At 44.9% G+C, this 19,952-nt stretch overlaps 1 protein-coding gene across 2 annotated transcripts in view; it reads left to right on the forward strand.

Annotated features, from left to right (window-relative positions):
* Window positions 1-582: 582 nt before the first annotated feature.
* Window positions 583-19,952, forward strand: part of LOC144688796 (tight junction protein ZO-3-like) — a 62,586-nt gene continuing 43,216 nt past the window's right edge. Inside the window, exon 1 of one of the 2 annotated variants that reach the window (XM_078555745.1) lies at window positions 583-867. In XM_078555745.1, coding sequence (XP_078411871.1) covers window positions 844-867 — 24 coding nt within the window. In that variant the 5' untranslated portion in view covers window positions 583-843. The remainder of the gene's footprint in view (window positions 868-19,952) is intronic. The other variant, XM_078555746.1, reaches the window with a different exon arrangement.

Here is a 19,952-nt window from a genome sequence, read left to right on the forward strand (position 1 = left end):
AGGAGGCACAGGGGTGATGGTGAATGGGATGGGTGCAAGTTAAGATACAGACAGTAGAGTTTTGGATGAAGATGGAGGCCGGCCAGTAATAGTGCAACGGAATAGTCATGTCTAAAAGTAGCAAAGACATACGGGTGAGGGTTTCAGCAGCAGATGCGTGTTTAAATGATTGTACATACACCTGTTGGCCTGTGTGATGTGGAGCTGTTCTAGGTTTTAAACAGGTGGTTTGGCACTGAGAGCTGAGGCTAATAGAAACACTTTGAGTTTGAAATGAAACAGTTCTGTAACTTTAGTTTGCGTGCGCAGAGGATTACAGTATGTCTACATTAACCTTGGTATGCAAGGGTCACTTCCTCCATATCAACCAGTTAATGTTTGACAGCCTTTATAATTCGCCTGGGGTAGGTGGAAAGTTTTCCAGGTGCTGGGTTAATTGATGCTATTGTGTTTCTGCATCTATGTCCATAATTTTGGAATGTTGAATAAATTTAGGGCCCTGGTGCAGGATGTAAATTAGGCTTCAAATTCCAAAACCCAGAACAATAGCTGTGTTTATCTGAGGTTGTGCTGCTGCTGTGTCGTCACAGGGCGGGGGCAGAGGTAGGCCTTGGCCTCTCAGCTCAGCAGGTTTCACTACTTTGTGGTTAAAGGTGCAGGTGTAAATTACCAGAGTGGAATTTGCTGCACGTTCTTTAACTGGGAACTATTGTATAGACCTCGAGCAAAATCTCCACGCCTCTTTGAACTCAGGAGTGGCAAAAGTGAAGAGTTACCAGAATACCAGGGAGCAAAATCAGGAGGAGTGAGAGAAATCAGGAAATATGAGAAGATAATTGCAAAATGGCTGTCAGATTTCAGGATCAGGTAAGCATAACTTTAAGCTATTAAACTGATTAACTTTAGCACTGCAGTAACTACGCACTTAAACCAGACTGATAAACGAAAATATGTTAACCCCTTGTGACTAAGGTACACAAAACACCTCTGGTCAGTGACTGTTAGATTGACTGTACAGGAAGTAAAGCAAATATGACAAAGCTCGGAAAGTCACTGTTAGTATAAGTTAAAAGGGATGATTTTGCTTTGATCTTTAGAGAGAAAGAGTGAGGAGAGTTTCATTGCATCGCCTAAAATTTCAAAATTGAGTGTCAGTTTGTCTCTGTGTGAATTGCCTTGTAAAATCATGTGTTCAAGCCTCACTTAAGGACTTGAACCTAAAATCTCAGCTGACACCCCATGAGGTGCTGCATTTTTCGAGGTGCCATCTTTAAGCTGAGAGGCCAAATTGTGGCTTCGGGTGTATTATAAAGGATCTCATGGTATTTTTACTGTCCTAAGCTGATCCAGACTAATTGCAACCTCAGCATCCTATTTGAATCTGATCTGAGATTCTGACAACATAGTTTCTGCATCATTAAGACTGCCTGCTTCTACCTGTATAATATTACCTGTCTCTGCCCATCTTCTCCTGAAACTACCACATTTTGTTCCCCCAGACTCATCTATTCAAATGTTCTCATAGCCAGCCTCCCATTTCCACTCTCCATAACTACAACTCAGCCAAAACCCTGCCGACCGTATCATAGCTTTGCACCAAGTCCCATTAATCCATGTGCTCACTGACCTACATTGGCCCCTGTTCCACCAAGACTTCAAATTTAAAATGTTAAAGTTTGTGTTCAAATCGTCCATGACCTCGCTTTCCCTATCTCTTTGAGAATTCTAATGTCCACCAATTCTGGGTTTTTATGCATACCTGACTTAATTCACCTCACAATTGCCTGCCCTGCATTGTAATTCCCTCCCTTAACCTCTCCGCCTCACCACATCTCTCTCTCACTCCTCCTTTATGACTGCTCAAAACCTACTTCTGTCCTAATTTCTCCTTCCTTGGCTCAGTTCCAATTTTTGTCTGATTAAGCTTCTGTCTGTGCTTTGGGACATTTTACTTAAAGGTAATGCCAGTCTTTGTTTCTATTATTTGAAGAAGAGCAGGATATTCTCCTGGTTTTGACCTCAGCTGAACTCTGCGGTTTTCTGGGAGCTGTTAATTTGCTTATGTTGAACAGGCACTTCTCAAAATGGCTGATAGGAATCAGATCACACATCAAATTGGGGTTGGGAAATGCTAACAGGCCTGCGGCAATGCATAGTCTGAGAAAAGTTGTTGCCTGCTGCCTTCTGTCAGAAACAGCAGCTAAATGGCATCTACTCCCTCAATGCCACTGTGTCTCACCATAGAATTTTTGAAAAGACTGCCCCAGAGCTCAGAGAAATTTGGTGGCTGTCCCATTTTGAAGTGAGCACTGGTTTGGAGTTGGTCATCCCATCCAACCGATTAGTCAAAGCCAGAAAACTGCCGGGTTTTGCAGATGTTGAGTCTGACATGCTCATAATAACAGCACATGGCTTGCACTAGGGCAGAAATCAGTCCAAGTGTCATCCAGCCAGCTGGCTGTGGGGGAGTAGATGATGGTTACAGTACAGAACTGGCAACCAGATGTCATGAATTCAAATCGCACCGTGGCAAATTGTGTAACTAACTTTAATTAATCTCATAAATTATGGGCTTGAACCAACAAAATTAATCATCAAGATTCCCAGACGGTTGCAACAACCCATTTAATACCAATCCCACAAGACATGGTTGACTTATGCCCTCTGAAATGGTCTAGCAAGCCCCTCAGTTGTAAGCATTTGGTCCAAAGCAGGATCCAAGAAGAACAAAACTATTGGAATCAACCTAAGCATTAAAACATCTAAGGCAAACCCAGCCCACTTGATCCTTCTAAGTCTTTTTCATTATCATCAGGGGACGGGTTTCCAAGTTGGGAGTGCCATTCAGTTAATCATTATTCAACTGTTCAAGCGACATAGTCACACTGAAATGTCATATCTGGGAATAGTCACCACTTGCCTGGACTGGTGCTGCACAGCACTCAAGAAACTTGACACCATTTCAGAACATTCTGCTTGATCAGTGCTCTGCCACTAGAATAACTAATTGCATCTCTACCTGCTGGTGTACTGTGGCTGCACGTATGTACTCTCTAAGGAGACACTGCAGCAACTCAGTGAGCTTATTTAACCAACCCTCCCAGGTCCATGAGCTTTACCATTGTAGGGGGTGGTGGTGTGTGTCAGATTCACCTCTGACTTCTGAGCAGTCCGAATCGCTCCCACTTCCTGGGTTCTAGACCTTGGACTTATTTGGGGGTTGTGACAAAATGCAGCAGACAACTGGTTTTGGTGCAAGAAAAAAACCTGGGTTTATTGAAGTCACAAATGAACTTATAACATTAGGATTACACTGAGATTGTACAGACCTACAAAGTACACTTAGTTAAGAATGGGGAACACACGGCATAATGAGGGAAAATCACTCTACTAATCCCCTTACTCTTGTCCCACCCCCAAAACCTAACTATATTGAACGAGGAGAGGTCAGGGATCATGCTCACCAACCAGGGTTCCTTGACAGTTCGAAATCCAGCCAGGTAAGCCGGTTGCAGTTTTGGGGTACGCTCTTTGTGTCCTCTGGGGCCTGCCATCCCCACGTGGTCCTGGTCTGTGGAATCTGCGAAGGTTCTTCAGTTGGGTGGAGGGCGCGGTTGTGGGTGGTCGATCTTCGTGGAGGGCTGCGGTTGCGGCCTTGTTGTCTTCGGTGGAGCCTGCCACCCCGTGCCCCTCGTCGTGATGTTGCCTGAGGGCCTGCAAACCTCCAGATCTCCTCCCTCCGCCTGGCTCAGCTACCTGTTCCTCTGCTTAAACTCTGCTTCAACCATTCCAAAACTGCTCACCCTCCTGTCTCAGCTTCACCTTCGTAACTGGTGGCCCAGTTATACTGTTTTTTCGTATTTCTTATCTCAATCCAAATCAAGGTTAGTTCTTTGTCTGATTTGGGCTTCTTCAGGTGATTGTTGTCTCGTTGTTTTTAATGGGCTCACATGATGTTTATTGTTGTCTTCCTGTCCCCGTAACTAGTCTTGAACTGAAAGCCATTGTATATGTGGAGTATTGATAGGTTTGCATAATTGCATTGATTGCAGCCTTCCTGCCTTAGTAGTTAGTAGCGATTATTTATGGGAGATTTTGATGGGCTTTAGTTTCGTGTAAGATGAAGTCTTTCTCTGGGTTGATTGTTTTAAAGGTAAGAATGCGTATTCTGTCTCCTCTCGTTGTCTGGTTACAGGCAACAATCCACACTGCACTCAACAAGCCCGGGCATGTCCAGTCCCAGGCCTTCATGGGCTGCAGGGTTCTACATTTAACCCAGCAGTTGGGTCGTCTGCCATAAAAGTCCAAAAGTCATATCCTTGTTGATGATATGAAAAATGTGGGAATTTTGAGAACCCTTCAGCCCCCTCCGTGATACTTAAACCTTGCTTCAAGTATCATACGGGAAAAAAAACACAAAATTCCCGACCCTCCATAATCAATCTTCCCCTGTAATTACCTATCTAAGATCTCATGACACATACATTCCCCATTCTTTAAAATGTGGTGTATGTAAGCAAGCATAGGCAAAATACAGTTATTTACATACATCCAAACATTTAGGGGATCCAACACACCACTTGGTGCACATACATCTTTATTAAAAGAAAACAACACGTAAAAGTCTTTCTTAAAAATAACCGAACACAAAAAAAAACAACAATCTTTATTCAGGAACACAAAAGAAAATATGAAAGGTTCAAACAGGTGTATCTCTCTCCACCTTAGCACAATGCTTCTTCTAGGTCCTTTCATTTTGGAACTCTAGGATTTTGCCTTTTCCCTTGCACTGAGAGCACAATAGGTACAACAATATTCCCAGCTGGCAAACCACGAGGATGTGGGAAGCCATTCTGACCCATGAAGGGACCTCTATGTTTTCGAAAATGTCCCACCAGGGTGGGACTGTGATACCTTGAATCTCTCCCTCTATCTCATGTGTTTTCTGTTCCAAAGCATAGAAATACTTTTGTGATAACTCTACAGCTTTTAGTAGTTTAGTAAGATGTTCTGGTAGAGGGGGAATTTCGTAACCGAAATGTGTGACAGAGCTCTGCAGGTTGGTAATGTTTTCCCTAACAGTGAGGTGAACAGTGGAGGGTTCAGGAATGGGGACAATACGTTCCTGGGCCACTTGAACTTCTGCCTCGGGTTTAAAACAAAAACTGCTGTCGCTTACCGGACACCGGATGTGCTGTCCAAGCTGGTAGTGGGGCGCACTTGTGGTGACACAATATGTCCCACCCCCTATAAATGCTACCTGTGGGGGAACATGGCCTTGTGCCATTACCTCCATGGTACAGTTTATAGGCCATGCACCAGCAGTTTTAAACCCGCACTGTGGTCTGGAATTGCCGTTCAAGTGCTGGGGACACAGTACTACGTGTGCACCCTGGCTCCGGCACCCAGAGAGGTCTGTACCTGTCATCATGTGCTCCCACTTTATGACGTAAGGTGGGACCACTGCAAAATGGATGTGTGCACCCCCTTGAATGACTCCAATGTTCTCCACCCTATATACTCCCACTTTATGACGTAAGGTGGGACCACTGCAAAATGGATGTGTGCACCCCCTTGAATGACTCCAATGTTCTCCACCCTATATACCGGTGCAGGTCGGGCTGTCCCAACCATGACCAGCATCCTTACTACTATACCCATGATGGTGTGGTTGGAGCACCCACAATCTACTGGGACAGGGTAGGCTTCAGAGGCTAAGCGGAACTGACACGGGCTTAGTGAATTCTCAAATGGGTGGAGGGCTGCGAGATGCTTGTTGCTGATCCAGGAGGGGACTAAATCTTGCTTTAAATCCTCCAGGTTGCTGCGGCCCTCGCCCAGCAACCATGCCCCATACAGCACGCAGACCTCGTTCTGTGCAGCCTGGTCTGATGCATTCCTATCCTCTCGAATGAGTGCATTCACTGTTTTGGCGTGCCTTTCCAACTCAGCAATAATCTCCTTTAAATGGACCGTCATGGCCTGGTCCTCGTGTAGCTCTGAGCCTATCACTGTGTTCTCCTCTGTTAAGATTTTTCGTAATTGTGTTTTTAAACCGTTTATTTGTGTCTGCAATTCTATGTCATCCAGACTGTTTACTACAGAGGATCCTGTATTATATGCTGTGAAAACATCATTCCAGATTCCGCTTCTTTGTCTCCCCGCATTGCTAAAGTACTCAGCGTGGGTAGTGTACAGTTCTGTATTGTCTACATTGGCAAAATCGAACTCGTAGAATTTCCTGAACATTTCTCTTAGCAGGGCCTAGTATAGCTGTTCTGTCTCCTTGGGGCACCACTCAGATAAGTGTACCTCTGTGAGGTTTAGAATCACGGAAGCTACCGCGTAGTGTACCCCCTGGTATAGCACCCTTCCGGTCGGCACTAGTACCAGCCCATTCCCTGGTCTTTTGGTGGTGGCAGGGCACCTCTCCATATGTGTCCTTACTGTCGGGTCTGTGGGCAGGGGCTTTTGGGTGCGTGCCACGAGTTCAATGGCCTTAACTGAGGCTGGAGAGGATGGGGTTATGCAAGTGTGTAGGTGGGAATCCCATTCCACCCCCTTCCCCTTGTCCAGCCATGCTGCGGAAAAGATAATGGATACGCCCGTGGGGCAGGTCTTCTGCGATCCCCACATGCAGACGTAGATTCCCTGTTCCGATTTCCACCACTTGTCCCAGCACAAGTTCACCCCCCAATGGTTCCCGGTAATGGTCCGATGGGTGTCGTTCCCCAGTCGCTCCCAGTCAGCTGTACCGACCCCCATGTCTCTGCTCAGCTTCCTGAGCCACCACCACCTTCCCAGGGGAATCTGTCCTCTTCAGGTCAGGCACACGCGTTTCCCCTCAGTGACCCCAACCCGTGTGGCCACAACCTGTATGCTAGGGCAGGGGAGGGAGGACTCCCCGTAGGTGAACCCGGTCTGACTGGAGTATCGGGTGGAGTTAGATCCCAGCCACGCTGGCCATCTTCCCACGTGGGAATAGGTAGTGATCTCCTCCACGTTACCTTTGCTGCCCCTCGCAGTCACAACCGGTGCTCTTTCCCTTGAGCACCCAAAATTGTGGGAGTCCTCTATGTCACCTCGCCTCCCAGCGGCCATTCCTATCAGGGCGAGTAGGAGTATGCCCCCCATCCTATCAAAATCCTTTCTGTAGGGAGACATAAGAGCATATAGCCAGGTCCCGAACAGATTTGCTGGCTTGGGTAAAGCATAGTAAAGTCTTGCGTCCTCAACTCAAAACAAACACTGTTAAACAATAATACTTAAACTACCAACCACCTTATTTAAAATTTAACTAAAACACCCACACTTAACAATCTCAAAATTTTGAGAACCTTTCACCATCAGGAAGGACAAGAGCAGCAATGTCATGGGAACGCCATCACCTTCAAGTTCCCCTCTAAGGGCAACTAGAAAGAGCAAGGAATGCAACTTTACCAGTGTCGACCACCTCCTGAGAACAAATGAAATAAAAGATGCTCCAATATGATGTGAGATGCCCTGCAATCTCTCCCATTTGATATACGTTGGTGACCTTCAGATGGGTTCCCTATGGAATCCCTGAAAAATGCCACAAGAAATGTTACAACAACAGTTCCTACCAAAATGTAGTTTAAATGCTTCAGCATTCTCACCACCACCAGCACCACCACCCACCTTATAGGACCCAAGAAAAAATATCACACACAAATGGTGTGGAGACCCAGACATGCAGTAGTCCAGGGTGTTAGATACCGAGTGGTGCAGTGAGTCAGATATTCAGCAACATAATAGGTTAAATAGGTCAGTATAATGCGTTAGATACTGGCCTTTCTTTTATGGGCTCACAGTAGCCTGGATTGGATGAAAGTAGCTCTAGATTTCAACTGATTTTCGGGAATCTCAATCTATCCACTGGTGAGGTTTGATAGCAGAACATTGCTGTCAGTTTAGTAGTTTCATAGAGGTCAAGGATCAAAGTGGGGGAAATGGAAAATCATCGCACTGGTGTGGTAAGGGCTTCCCTCTGATATGGGAGCTGGAGCCCACAGTTGCAGCAGAGCAGAATGAACTGTACTCTGCACTTAACCCATGCTGTACCTGGCCTGGCATATTTGATGGGAAAGTGTGTATCTGATTTGGGCCATGCTATTCCCCACCATTGACTTGATGATCACAAAAAAGATCTAAATTTTAAAATTCTAATGTATTTATCATTCTTACCCACACATCAAAAAAAAATCACAAATAAAATCAAAAATATGATCAGATGAGAAAATGCTATCCAATTCAGTATCTGCGTAATAAGTAATAGCATTGAGATGCTAAAAGGTCAGTGGCATTTAAAATGATAAACACAGTCAAGATAATTAACAAAAGTTACAAGTACTCTCTTCATCCATGGCAACGGAACTGAACACACAATGTACAACGCCATCTGTGTGGAGTGACTATGCAGTGTCATATGCTTAATAACCATGCACTTATATTAAGCGAGTAGACCAGCTGCACTTCCTGACACTTGAACAGCCTTCTATTTGTACTCTGTTATCACTGGCACCTCACCCCCACTTGAACTCATTCCATTTTTAACCCTTAGTCATCCAGGCACTCAAAGAGGCATTGTTGCGTTCAACTGAGAAGCCAGAGCCCACTACACCTCTGATACAACTATCAATCTCTTCTGCCTTTACCTTATTGGCAGTGCTGATGAAACCTCAACCTGAAACATTCTGATACCAAAGCTTGATATCTTCAAGCTCAAATTCAGCCTAAACTTTACTAGCTGCCTTCTGTCTCTTACACTGCCTCACTCACCTGCTACTCCTGACTCCATTCACCTCCACTGGTTCTCTTCCCTGCAACACATCAACTTCAAAATCATTTATACCTACAAATGCCTCTATGGTCTTATCCCACTCGCTTCAGCAGCCCAGTGTCCCTGGTCAACTCTCCATTGTACCGATCCCGGCTGACTGTGCACTTCCTCCCTCTGCTCTGTCAGTGCTTGCACAGCCTTCTCTATTCCCTGCAAGCTTTTATCATTGCTGCTTCCCTTTGCTCCTTTCCTCTTCTCACATTTAAAACCCTCCTTAATAGCCTTTCCCTTTGACCATACCTTTGGTCACTTGCCAGAACTCTCCTCCACTATTGTTACTTAGTGCCTGTTCTTCCAACACCAAAATCAATCACTGTCCCCCACCCAATTACCGCCACCATGAAATGCCTCACAAATTTTTGTTACATTGAAGCTTTTTGTCAAAACATAAGTAGTTTTAAATATTTACAATCAAGGCTGAAATGTCACCCTTCAAGATTAGGTCCAAGCTGCTGTTTTTTTGAAAATTCTTTCTACATCATAAGTGGAGGAGTCAGGAGGAAGAGATAGGGAGATTAAATGAACTTTAAACCTTTGAAAATATGTTTAATTTTGTTTCTCGACAAGTCTCTCCCTCAACCAACATCATCAAAAGCAGGTTACTCTTCTTTGTGGGACCTTGTGTGCAAATTAACTTGTGTGTTTGCTTTTACAACAGTGAACATAATTCAAAAGTAATTAATTGGTTGTGAAACACTGTAGAATGCCCTGTGATTTATGATAAATATAAATCCATGTGCTTTCTATTTCCCATCAACCACCTTCTCTCCTGATGGTACAGACTCTCACTCTGGTTCATTTTCACAGTTTCCACCCTGTGCTTGTCAAAAATACCATTCTTCATGTATAGTGAATTTCTGCTGAGATCTACAACTCAGCACAGTGTGGGGCTTGGCCCTGGCAGCTCCCTGAGCCATCAAAGGAGCTCATATAGATGTATGACATAAAGGCCACATTTGACCGAGTGTGGCATCAAGGAGCCCGAGCAAAACTGGAGTCAATGGGAATCAGGGGGAAAACTCTCCACTAGTTGGAGGCATATCTAGCACAAAGGAAGATGGTTGTCATTGTCAGAGGACAGTCATCTTAGCTTCAGGACATCACTGCAGGAGTTCCTCAGTGTAGTGTCTTCGGCCCAACCATCTTCAGCTGCTACATCAATGACCTTCCTTCCATCATAAGGTCAGAAGTGGGAATGTTCACTGATGATTGCACAATGTTCAGCACCATTCTTGACGCCTTAGATACAGAAGTAGTCCATGCCCAAATGCAGCAAGACCTGGACAATATCAAAGCTTGGGCTGAGAAGTGGCAAGTAACATTCACTCCACAGAAGTGTCAGGCAATTACCATCTACAACAAGAGAGAATCCAACCATCGCCTCTTGATGTTCAATGGCATTACCATCACTGAATCCCCCACTATCAACATCCTGGGGGTTACCATTGACCAGAAACTGAACTGGACCAGCCACATAAATATTGTGGCTACAAGAACAGGTCAGAGGCCAGGAATCGTGTGATGAGTAACTCACCTCCTGACTCCCCAAAGCCTGTCCACCATCTACAAGGCACAAGTCAGGAATGTGATGGAATACTCCCCACTTGCCTGGATGAATGCAGCTCCCACAACACTCAAGAAGCTTGACACCATCCAGGACAAAGCAGCCCACTTGATTGGCACCACATCCACAAACATTCACTCCCTCCACCACCAACGCACAGCAACAGCAGTGTGCACCATCTACAGGATTCGACAGCACCTTCCAAACCCACAGCTACTATCATTTAGAAGGACAAGGGCAGCAGATAGATGGGAACACCACCACCTGAAAGTTCCCCTCCAAGTCACTCACCATCCTGACTTAGAAATATATCACCGTTCCTTCACTGTCGCTGGGTCAAAATCCTGGAACTCCTCCCTAACAGCACTGTGGGTGTACCTACACCGGCTCAAGAAGGCCACACACCACCACCTTCTCAAGGGAAACTAGTGATGGGCAATAAATGCTGGCCTGGCCAGCGAAGCCCACATCCCGTGAATGAATTTAAAAAAAATTTCAATGCATTGTTTTGTGATTCCAGTCTCATCTTGCACTCTTATCATTGTTGTTAGTTCATTTAACTTTATCATGAAATCATATAGCACAAAATTAGGATGTTTTTGGATGATGAGTGGTTTTATAGGTCCAATATAACATCCATGGTACTCAAACATACTTCTGACATGACAAAAACAGAATTACCTGGAAAAACTCAGCAGGTCTGGCAGCATCGGTGGAGAAGAAATCAGTTAACGTTTTGAGTCTTCATGACCCTTCGGCAGAACTCCAGTTCTGCCGAAGGGTCATGAAGACTCGAAACGTTAACTGATTTCTTCTCCACCGATGCTGCCAGACCAGCTGAGTTTTTCCAGGTAATTCTGTTTTTGTTTTGGATTTCCAGCATCCGCAGTAGCTTTTAGCTTTTTGTTTTTATACTTCTGACATGAGTTGCTCTGGACGCCCTATTGGTGAGGGTGTTGTTAGCAGGCTCGCAGTTAGTGTCTCCCAGAAGTATGCAGAGTTGGTAGATCATGGCATCAATCAACATGTAATGCTGCCATTGTGGAGTTCAAGGTGTTATTCCAGTGAACATCCATCTGGCAAAGGCAGAAGCTGGAGCCAGTCTGTCTTCGACATAGGTTTATTCACAAAACTTAGTATAACATAAGTGCAGACTACTTTTCCCTTCCGCACAGATCCCCCACACAGGCGGAAACTGGTTCTTAGATATATGCCCTAACCTTTCCCCAATTAGTATTAGCTGCTCTTAATCACAACTAGAGAATTCCCTCAATTGTCACAGCATCCACGTTAACAGAAACTCCGGCTAACACTGGCTCTTCAGACATCTGGATGCGTGTTCAGGGGCTGAAAGGACTCGCTGCCAGTGCTATGTGAAGGGATAGGCAAATAATTTCAATTTGGTGATTCATTTCGGTAGAAAAAACAAGGAGAGGCAATATAAGATAAAGGATGCAATACTTTATTTTTATTTATTTACGGGATGTGGGCATCACTGGCTAAGCTTGCATTTATTGCCCATCCTTATTTGCCCTTGAGGAGGTGGTGGTGGTGAGCTGCCTTCTTGAACCGCTGCAGTCCACGTAGTGTAGGTACACCCACAGTGCTGTTAGAGAGGGAGTGCCAGTGTCTTGACCCAGCAACAGCGAAGGAATGGCAATATATTTTCAAGACAGGATGGTGAGTGCCTTGGAGGGGAATTTCTACGTGGTGGTGTTCCCATGTATCTGCTGCCCTTGTCCTTCTAGATGGTAGCAGTCGTGGGTTTGGAAGGTACTGTCTAAGGAGGTTTGGTGAGTTTATGCAGTGGATCTTGTAGATGGTACACACTACAGCCACAGTTTGTCAGAGGTGGAGGGAGTGAATGTTTAGTGGATGTGGTGCCAATCAAGCCGGCTGCTTTGTTCTGGATGGTGTCAAACTTCTTGAGTGTTGTTGGAGCTGCACTCATCCAGGCAAGTGGAGAGTATCCCATCACACTCCTGACTTGTGCCTTTGTAGATGGTGGACCAGGATTTGGGGAGTCAGGAGATGAGTTACTCACCGCAGGATTCCTAGGCCAGAATTTTACATCCCATGGACCAACATGTGCCTGACCTGAATGGACGTGAAATCGCACAAGATGACGTTGGGCGAGCGCCCCGACGCCATTGCGCACTTGTGCGACATTTCGCTTGGCGGGCATGCGTGTCAGTCGGAAGCGCGCGCGCCGACAATTAAGCAGGCAATTAAGCCCATTAAATATGCAATTACCAGCAATTTTACGTGGTCCATCCACATTTACGGTTGGCGGACGGGCCATTCTCCCAGGCGGCATTCACATTTTTGTTCAAACCTTGATCCAGGGCAGGATGAAATCTCCGTGGAGAGATAAATAAAAAGAGATATCTGGGGACTGGTTTTTCATGAGGTAAGCTTTCAGGTGCTTGATTGTGCTGCATGGACATATTCTGCAGCATTTTTGTTGTTTCCCTTATTCTGGGGTCTGCAGCTCCTTGGGGCAGCTGTCTGCCTTCAGGGAGCTCACTAGAAGCGCCCTCACCTGAACCCTCAGTTAGATCGGCGCCCGTCTTCTTCCCGCCCCCACTCCAGCAGCACTGGTCAGCCAGTGTGAAATTGTGGTTAGGGGCCGATTGCAGCCGGAGGCCCATTTCCTGTCCGCTTCTGGGCCCGCTAATCACTCGTGCCCGACGAACGAAAAATTCAGGCCCTAGTCTCTGATCTGCTCTTGTAGCCACAGTATTTATATGGCTATTCCAGTTCAATTTCTGGTCAATGGGTCAATGGTAACCCACAGGATGTTGACAGTGGGGGTTCAGCAATGGTAATACCATTGAATGTCAAGGGGCAATGGTTAGATTCTCTCTTGATGGAGATGGTCATTGCCTGTCACTTGTGTGGTGCGAATGTTACTTGCCGCTTGTCAGCCCAAGCCTGGATATTGACCAGGTCTTGCTGCATTTGGACATGGACTGCTTCAGTATCTGAGGAGTCGCGAATGGTTCTGAACATTGTGCAATCATCAGCGAACACCCCCATTTCTGACCTTATGATGGAAGGAAGATCATTGATGTAGCAGCTGAAAATGGCTGGGCCTCAGGACACCACCCTGAGGAATTCCTGCAGTGATGTCCCGGAATTGAGATGATTGGCCTCCAACAACCACAACCATCTTCCTTTGTGCTAGATATGACTCCAACCAGCGAAGAGTTTTCACCCTTCAATTTCAGTTGGCTTTAGTTTTGCTAGAGCTCCTTCATGCCACTCAAACACTGACTTGATGTCAAGGGCAGTCACTCTCATCTCACCTCTTGAGTTCAGCTCTTCTGTCCATTTTTGAACCAAGGCTGTAATGAAGTCAGAAGCTGAATGACCCTGGCAGAATCCAAACTGAGCCTCAGTGAACAGGCTATTGCTAAGCAAGTGCAGGAGCAGGGAGAGATTTGGGGTATATGTGCACCAATCTTTGAAGGTGGCAGGGAGGGTTGAGAGCACAGTTAATAAATCGTACAGGATCCTGGGCATAGAGTACAAAAGCTAAAACGCTGTTAAAACACTGGTTTGGCCTCAACTAGAGTACTGCATCCAATTCTGGGCACCACACTTTAGGAAGGATGTGAAGGCATTAGAGAGGATGCAGAAAATATTCATGAGATAGTTCTCAGGAATGAGTTGATAGATTGGAGAAGCTGAGGCTGTTCTCCTTGCAGAAGGGAAAGTGGAGAGGAGGTTTAATAGAGGTATTCAAAATCATGTGAGTTCTGTACAGAGTTGATAGGGAGAAATTGTTCCCACTGGTGGAAGGATTGAGAACTAGAGGGCACAGATTTAAGGTGGCTGGGAAAAGAAGCAACAACGACACGGGGAAAGTCATTTTTATGCAGCCAGTGGTTAGGATCCGGACTGCACTGTCTGAGAGTGAGGTGGAGGCAGCTACAAATGTGGCTTTCAAAAGGGAATTGAATCATTAGCTGAAAAGAAAATAAATTGCAGGACTATGGAGTAAAGGCAGAAGAGTGGGACTAAAAGAGTTGCAGAAAGCCGACACAGATGTGATGGGTCAATGGCCTCCTGTGCTGTGACCATTCTATGAGTTGCTGCTGACTGATTTCTACTGGCTCTGACTATGATTGTACTTATCCATGGTGCTTTCTACAGTTCTTTAAAGTTGCTAAAGTCCACAGGAAGTGTGTGGTAGATGCTAAAGGACCTGTTCATGACTTTGAGATATAGTAATAGGCATTCCCCTTGGAATACAATATGACTGGTAGAATAAGCAGAGGCTTCACAGAGCAGGACAAGTGGCTAGAAGAGGGAGAAGGAAGCAGGGAGAAGGCTCTCAGCTGGAAGCTATATCTGCCCAGAGTGTTCAAGAAGCAATTCTACCTGAAACTCAGCAAGGAATAATATGTGAGACATTTGTGCTTAACTAAGGACATCTTCACTGAAATCTGCCTCCTGCTGCAGCCACAACCTCAACCTCAGAGCAGGGTGAGAACTATATTGCAAGCAGCTGTGAAGGTGAGCATAGCCATGAAATTTTACACATCAGGTTCCTTCCAGCTAGAATTGGATATTTTTGCACATCTCACAGTTTGCTATCCACTGTTGCATAAGGTAGATTACTGAGACTGTATTTAAGGAGCAGGCCGCGTTTCATTCTCTCTTGCCACAGAGCTACAGGTGAAGCAAGCATGTGGCTTTGCGATGGTTGCAGGATCCCCATGATACAAGATGTCATTGACTACAAGCACATGGCTTTGCAGGCACTGCCTTTCAACGCTAAGGTGTACTGCAATCAAAGGGATTCTACTCCCTCAATATCCAGACTGTGTGCAACCATACACAGTGAGTCATGCAGGCCAATGCCCAGTGTCTTGGCAGCATCAGGGTCTTCATTCTGCAGTAGTCCACTGTACCATCTGCATCTGAGCCACCAAAGACAATCCAGAGGGTGGCTGCTGGCCTATCCGTTGACGACATGGCTGATGACTGTAGCCAACTCACCACACGTGGGCAGCATGCATACAATGAAAGCCATATTGCCACATGTAACGTGATATATCAGACTACTGGAGTGCTGAAACAACACTCCTGCTGCCTGAACCACTCTGGAAAAGCCCTGCAGTGATCAGTAGAGCCTGTGTCCAAGATTCATGGTGGCCTGTTGCATGCAGTACAAACTCGCTATCAAATAGACTGTAAGCAGTTGAGGAGCAGGAGGAGGAGGAAGAGGAGGAAGAGGCAAGGAGAAGGTAACTTAGACAGCCACTTTCTGGCTGGGGTCTCTCTGAACAACTCGCGATAACAGTAAACACAACCCCAATTCCCCATTGCCCATGGCATGATTTAATTTATAAATTTAGTTTGGAATGTTGCATTTGTGGTGGCTTTTATTTTTGTATTGCGGCCAAGTGGATGCTGCAATGGTCAGTGATATATAAGCAAGGTAAGGTGTGGGACTGTTGTTCAAAGTTAGCAAATGCCCCTTCAAATGCCATATCCCACATCGACTGGACCACTGGCCTCAGACACTGCTCAATGCACCACAACCCCACAACTCCCCTCCCAACAATTTCTGTTAGTCAATGAACTTTTTGCAGCATTGTATCCGTGTCCTTGGGGCTAGACTTCTGCAGTGACCTCCACAGCTTTCCACTTCCCACTGCCTTCTGAGAATTTGCAGGTAGATGACATCTCTCCTCCTCTGCACCTCCTTGACCAAGGCCTCAGTGCAGTGCTGGAAGATCTTGGAGCCCACTCTATCCCATCTTGTGCCATTCTTGTGTCATTCTTGTGCCTTTCCCAGGTCAGATTCAGTTATAGAATGGCTTCCAGCATCTGCTCCAGCCACAACGCACCTCCCAAGAGCTACAGGCTGAATTTAAGTAAGAACTGAAGAAATGTCACTGACCTGAAACATTAACTCTGTTTCCCTCTACAGATGTTGCTTGAACTGCTGAGTATTTCCAGCATTTTCTGTTTTTGTTTCAGATTTCCAGCATCTGCAGTAATTTGCTTTTGTGTTAGTTTTAACTACTGCTAGTCTCTCATGATTTTGGAATTGTGCGGAATGCAGCCACTCAAGATTGCAGTTAGTGCCGGCTGCATGCTGCAATCATGTTAATTAGCAGGTAGCATAACTTTGGCATGCTTCCTCCATCTGAAGCAACGGGTGCAGGTTAGTTCTGCATCACAATCCTCACAACCGTTTTCAGGGAATTTAGCTCCCATGCAATAATACAACACAAAGGAAACTGTTTGTCCCATTGTACCTACACTGGCTCTCTTAGTTCCACTCCCCACTTCTTCCCCACTGCCATGCAAATGTTTTCTTTTCAAGTGCATATCCAATTCTCTGCTGAAATTTAGTATTGAACCTGTTTCCACTGTCCTTTCAAGCAGCGCATTCTGTGCTTCCGTGCCTTTGAAATGCTGCTGCCATTTATAGCCCTCAATTCATTGGTGTTTGTGTTGGATTGTGTGAACTGAAAACTTGAAGGAAACCAGGAGAACTGTGTTTCCATTGACCTGTGTTATGATCTCCGTGAGGAAACCAAAATAACCAAATTTACTAAATGACCCCTAAAAGAAGAAATTAGCAACACAATTTCACTTTTTTACTTCAACACGAATCAGTATGAACATAAATTAGGCGTAACAGGCCTAACAAAGGCCTGTTTCAAATAAAGGCAAATTTCACTTTGGATAGTTGATAGAACAAATACATTTTACACAACTACAAGCATTCCCTTCAGTATTTATGGCATTATATGGTGACACAGTACCACATGCTGTTCTTTATTCACACAGGGTATGCGTAAATTTTATCCTATTGGGAACTCGGATGCTGCTTGAATATTTCCAGCACTTTTTTTGTTGTTGTTTTAATTTCAGATTTCCAGCATCCGAATATTGTTCTTTTGTATTATGGTCCCAGCATTGCTTTGAGGCAAACACTCATCTTCCCAGTTTCTTATCCATTTCCAGCCTTTACCCTGAATCTGTCCAGCTTTGAGTTTAATTAATATGTTGAACTTTATCAAAATCGTTTTGGAAGTTGGGCTTCATCAAGTCACAGGGCTTGCAGTAATTAATTTGGGTTGTGATTTCCTCAAAGAAGTCAAGGAGATCTTCAGGAAGGATCTTCTCTTTCTGAATACCACTGACTGCTGTTAACCAGTTTACAGATAATCCTCAAATGTACTCCATTTGGTTCCATTATTTTACAATGTGAGATTAATGGGTCTATAGTTTCTTCTGTCCTGTTTGGTCATTCTTTATTAATTGGTTTAAAATGCACTGTCCCCTCCCAAGCATCCATTGACTCCCTCACTGATTTTCAGCACCTCACAGATCTCCTCCCTCATCTTCCTCAGGGATAAATACCATCAATTTCTGAGGCTCAATTTGTTTTGAGCCCCTTCAACCTGCCTGGGACTTGCATCACATTTACAGCTAAGCTGCCTCATCTGAGATCAGCTATCGCAGCACAGAACAAGGATTGAGCCTGGTGCCACTCGACGTGGCTCAGTGCCACACCTGGTATTTCACGCCTGAACTCTGGTGAACTCTGAATGGAGGTCTAGATATCTGAAGTTAGTCCATTTCTTTTGTTATAAGAACTGCTTGCTGGTTGGTGAAAGCTACACCATCCTTCCAGCACATTGACAAACAAAGCTGGTTCATTATCACCAACTATAATCTTTACAATCACAAGTAATTATCCAGAAGTTCTCACTCTATTTTGTTTTTGCATTGCTGTTGTGTTACACCAAGAGTCTAGGCTGGGGCAAGATTCTGTTTTCCAGATTGTCGAGCAATTCTGTGCTTCACAATAGTTTTCCAGTTTCAAATATAAAATGTTATCAAGCCATTTTTCTATTGGCTACTGCCGCCAGGCCCATGAAATCACGCAGTCATTGCAGAACCAAAGATAAATTGGTCATATTTGTCTAAGGCCAGTAGCACTTGTTGGGAGTATTAGCACTTGGAAACTGTAGTATGTGGCTGTGAGCTGACAGGACAGATTTCAACAGGGATTACTGAAAAAGAAAAAGAAAGACTTGCATTAATATCACACTTTTCATGGCCACTCGACGCTTTACAGTTAAAGGAGTACTTTTGAAGTATAGTCACTGTCATAATGTAGGATACAAGGCAGCCAATATGTGCACAGCAAACTCCCACAAACAGCAATATGATTAAGACCAGATAACCTGATTTTATTTTTGTGATGTTGATTAAGGGATAAATATTGGCCAGGACACGAGGGACAACTGCCGTGAAGGCAGAAGGGACCTCAGTTTACAATCTCGGCACCTCCAACAATGCAGCACTTACTGCACTTGAGCATCCATCATGATTTTTATGCTCAAGCCCCGGGGTGGACTTGAGCCCAGAATCTTGTGACTCAGAGGCAAAAGTGTTACCAACTGAGACGCAGCTGACACCAGACAGTGATCAGGACCAGGAACCCTGGATGATTTGTCCTTTCCTGTCCCAGGACACATTGGCCAATTGAAGCATCTGAACTGTTGTCCGACTGTGATCAGCCCCTGGCCTTCCATATGGCTCATACTAAGGCATGTGGTGCACTCACATGTTGAGCTACAGAGGAAGCAGATTAGAAGAAAGTGCTTTCATATTCTTAGGGAATCTAGAATGCTTTATGTTTGATGAATTAGAAGTGCAAAGAATGATTATGCATAGGCAAATCCCGCAGCCAATTTGCACACAGCTAGATGACACAAACAGCAGTGAGATAAATGACCAAGTAAACTGTTTGGTGGCATTGGTTGAGAGAGAAATGACAGCCGGAATGCCAGAGAACTCCCTACTCACCTTCAAATAGCTCCACGGGATCTTTCACATCCACCCAAAAGGCACATAGTCCTCCAACAATGCAGAGCACCCTTAGTGCTCCACTGACATGTCAGCATAGAGTACATACTCAAATTCGGGAGTGTGTCTTGAACCCACAATCTTCTGATTTCAAAGTAGAAGTGATACCAACTGAGCAAAGCTGATAAGTGAACCAGTTAAATGCTAGAAATGTTCCCCTCTTTTCCCCTCCTCCCCCAAATACTTCAACACCCCCAATTTGGTAGTTAGTTGATGTTTGTTAGCACATTTATTAGCACATTTCTTAGCTAATATCACCACCATCAACACCTCTTTGTCCTTTTGTCTATGACATCTTTTGGCAATCTCCACCTATCACTGGCCCTCTATCCAGCTCTACCTGTCCCACCACCCCCCCCTTAAACCAGCTTATATTTCACCTCTCTTCTATTTTTCCTTAGTTTTGTTGAAGAGTCATACAGACTCGAAACGTAACTGTGTTCCTCTCCGCAGATGCTGTCAGACCTGCTGAGTTTTTTCAGGTATTTTTATTTTTGTTTTTGTTGTATCCTTGCTGGGAGCTCTAATTTTAGAGTCAATTAGGCAACATTAGATTTTGACATGGACTGAAGCTGAGTGGGTTAAATAAAGACATTACCACAATATAGGAAGTTATAACTTCAA

This window comes from Cetorhinus maximus, chromosome 13, assembly GCF_964194155.1.
Source record: "Cetorhinus maximus chromosome 13, sCetMax3.hap1.1, whole genome shotgun sequence".
NCBI lineage: Eukaryota > Metazoa > Chordata > Chondrichthyes > Lamniformes > Cetorhinidae > Cetorhinus > Cetorhinus maximus.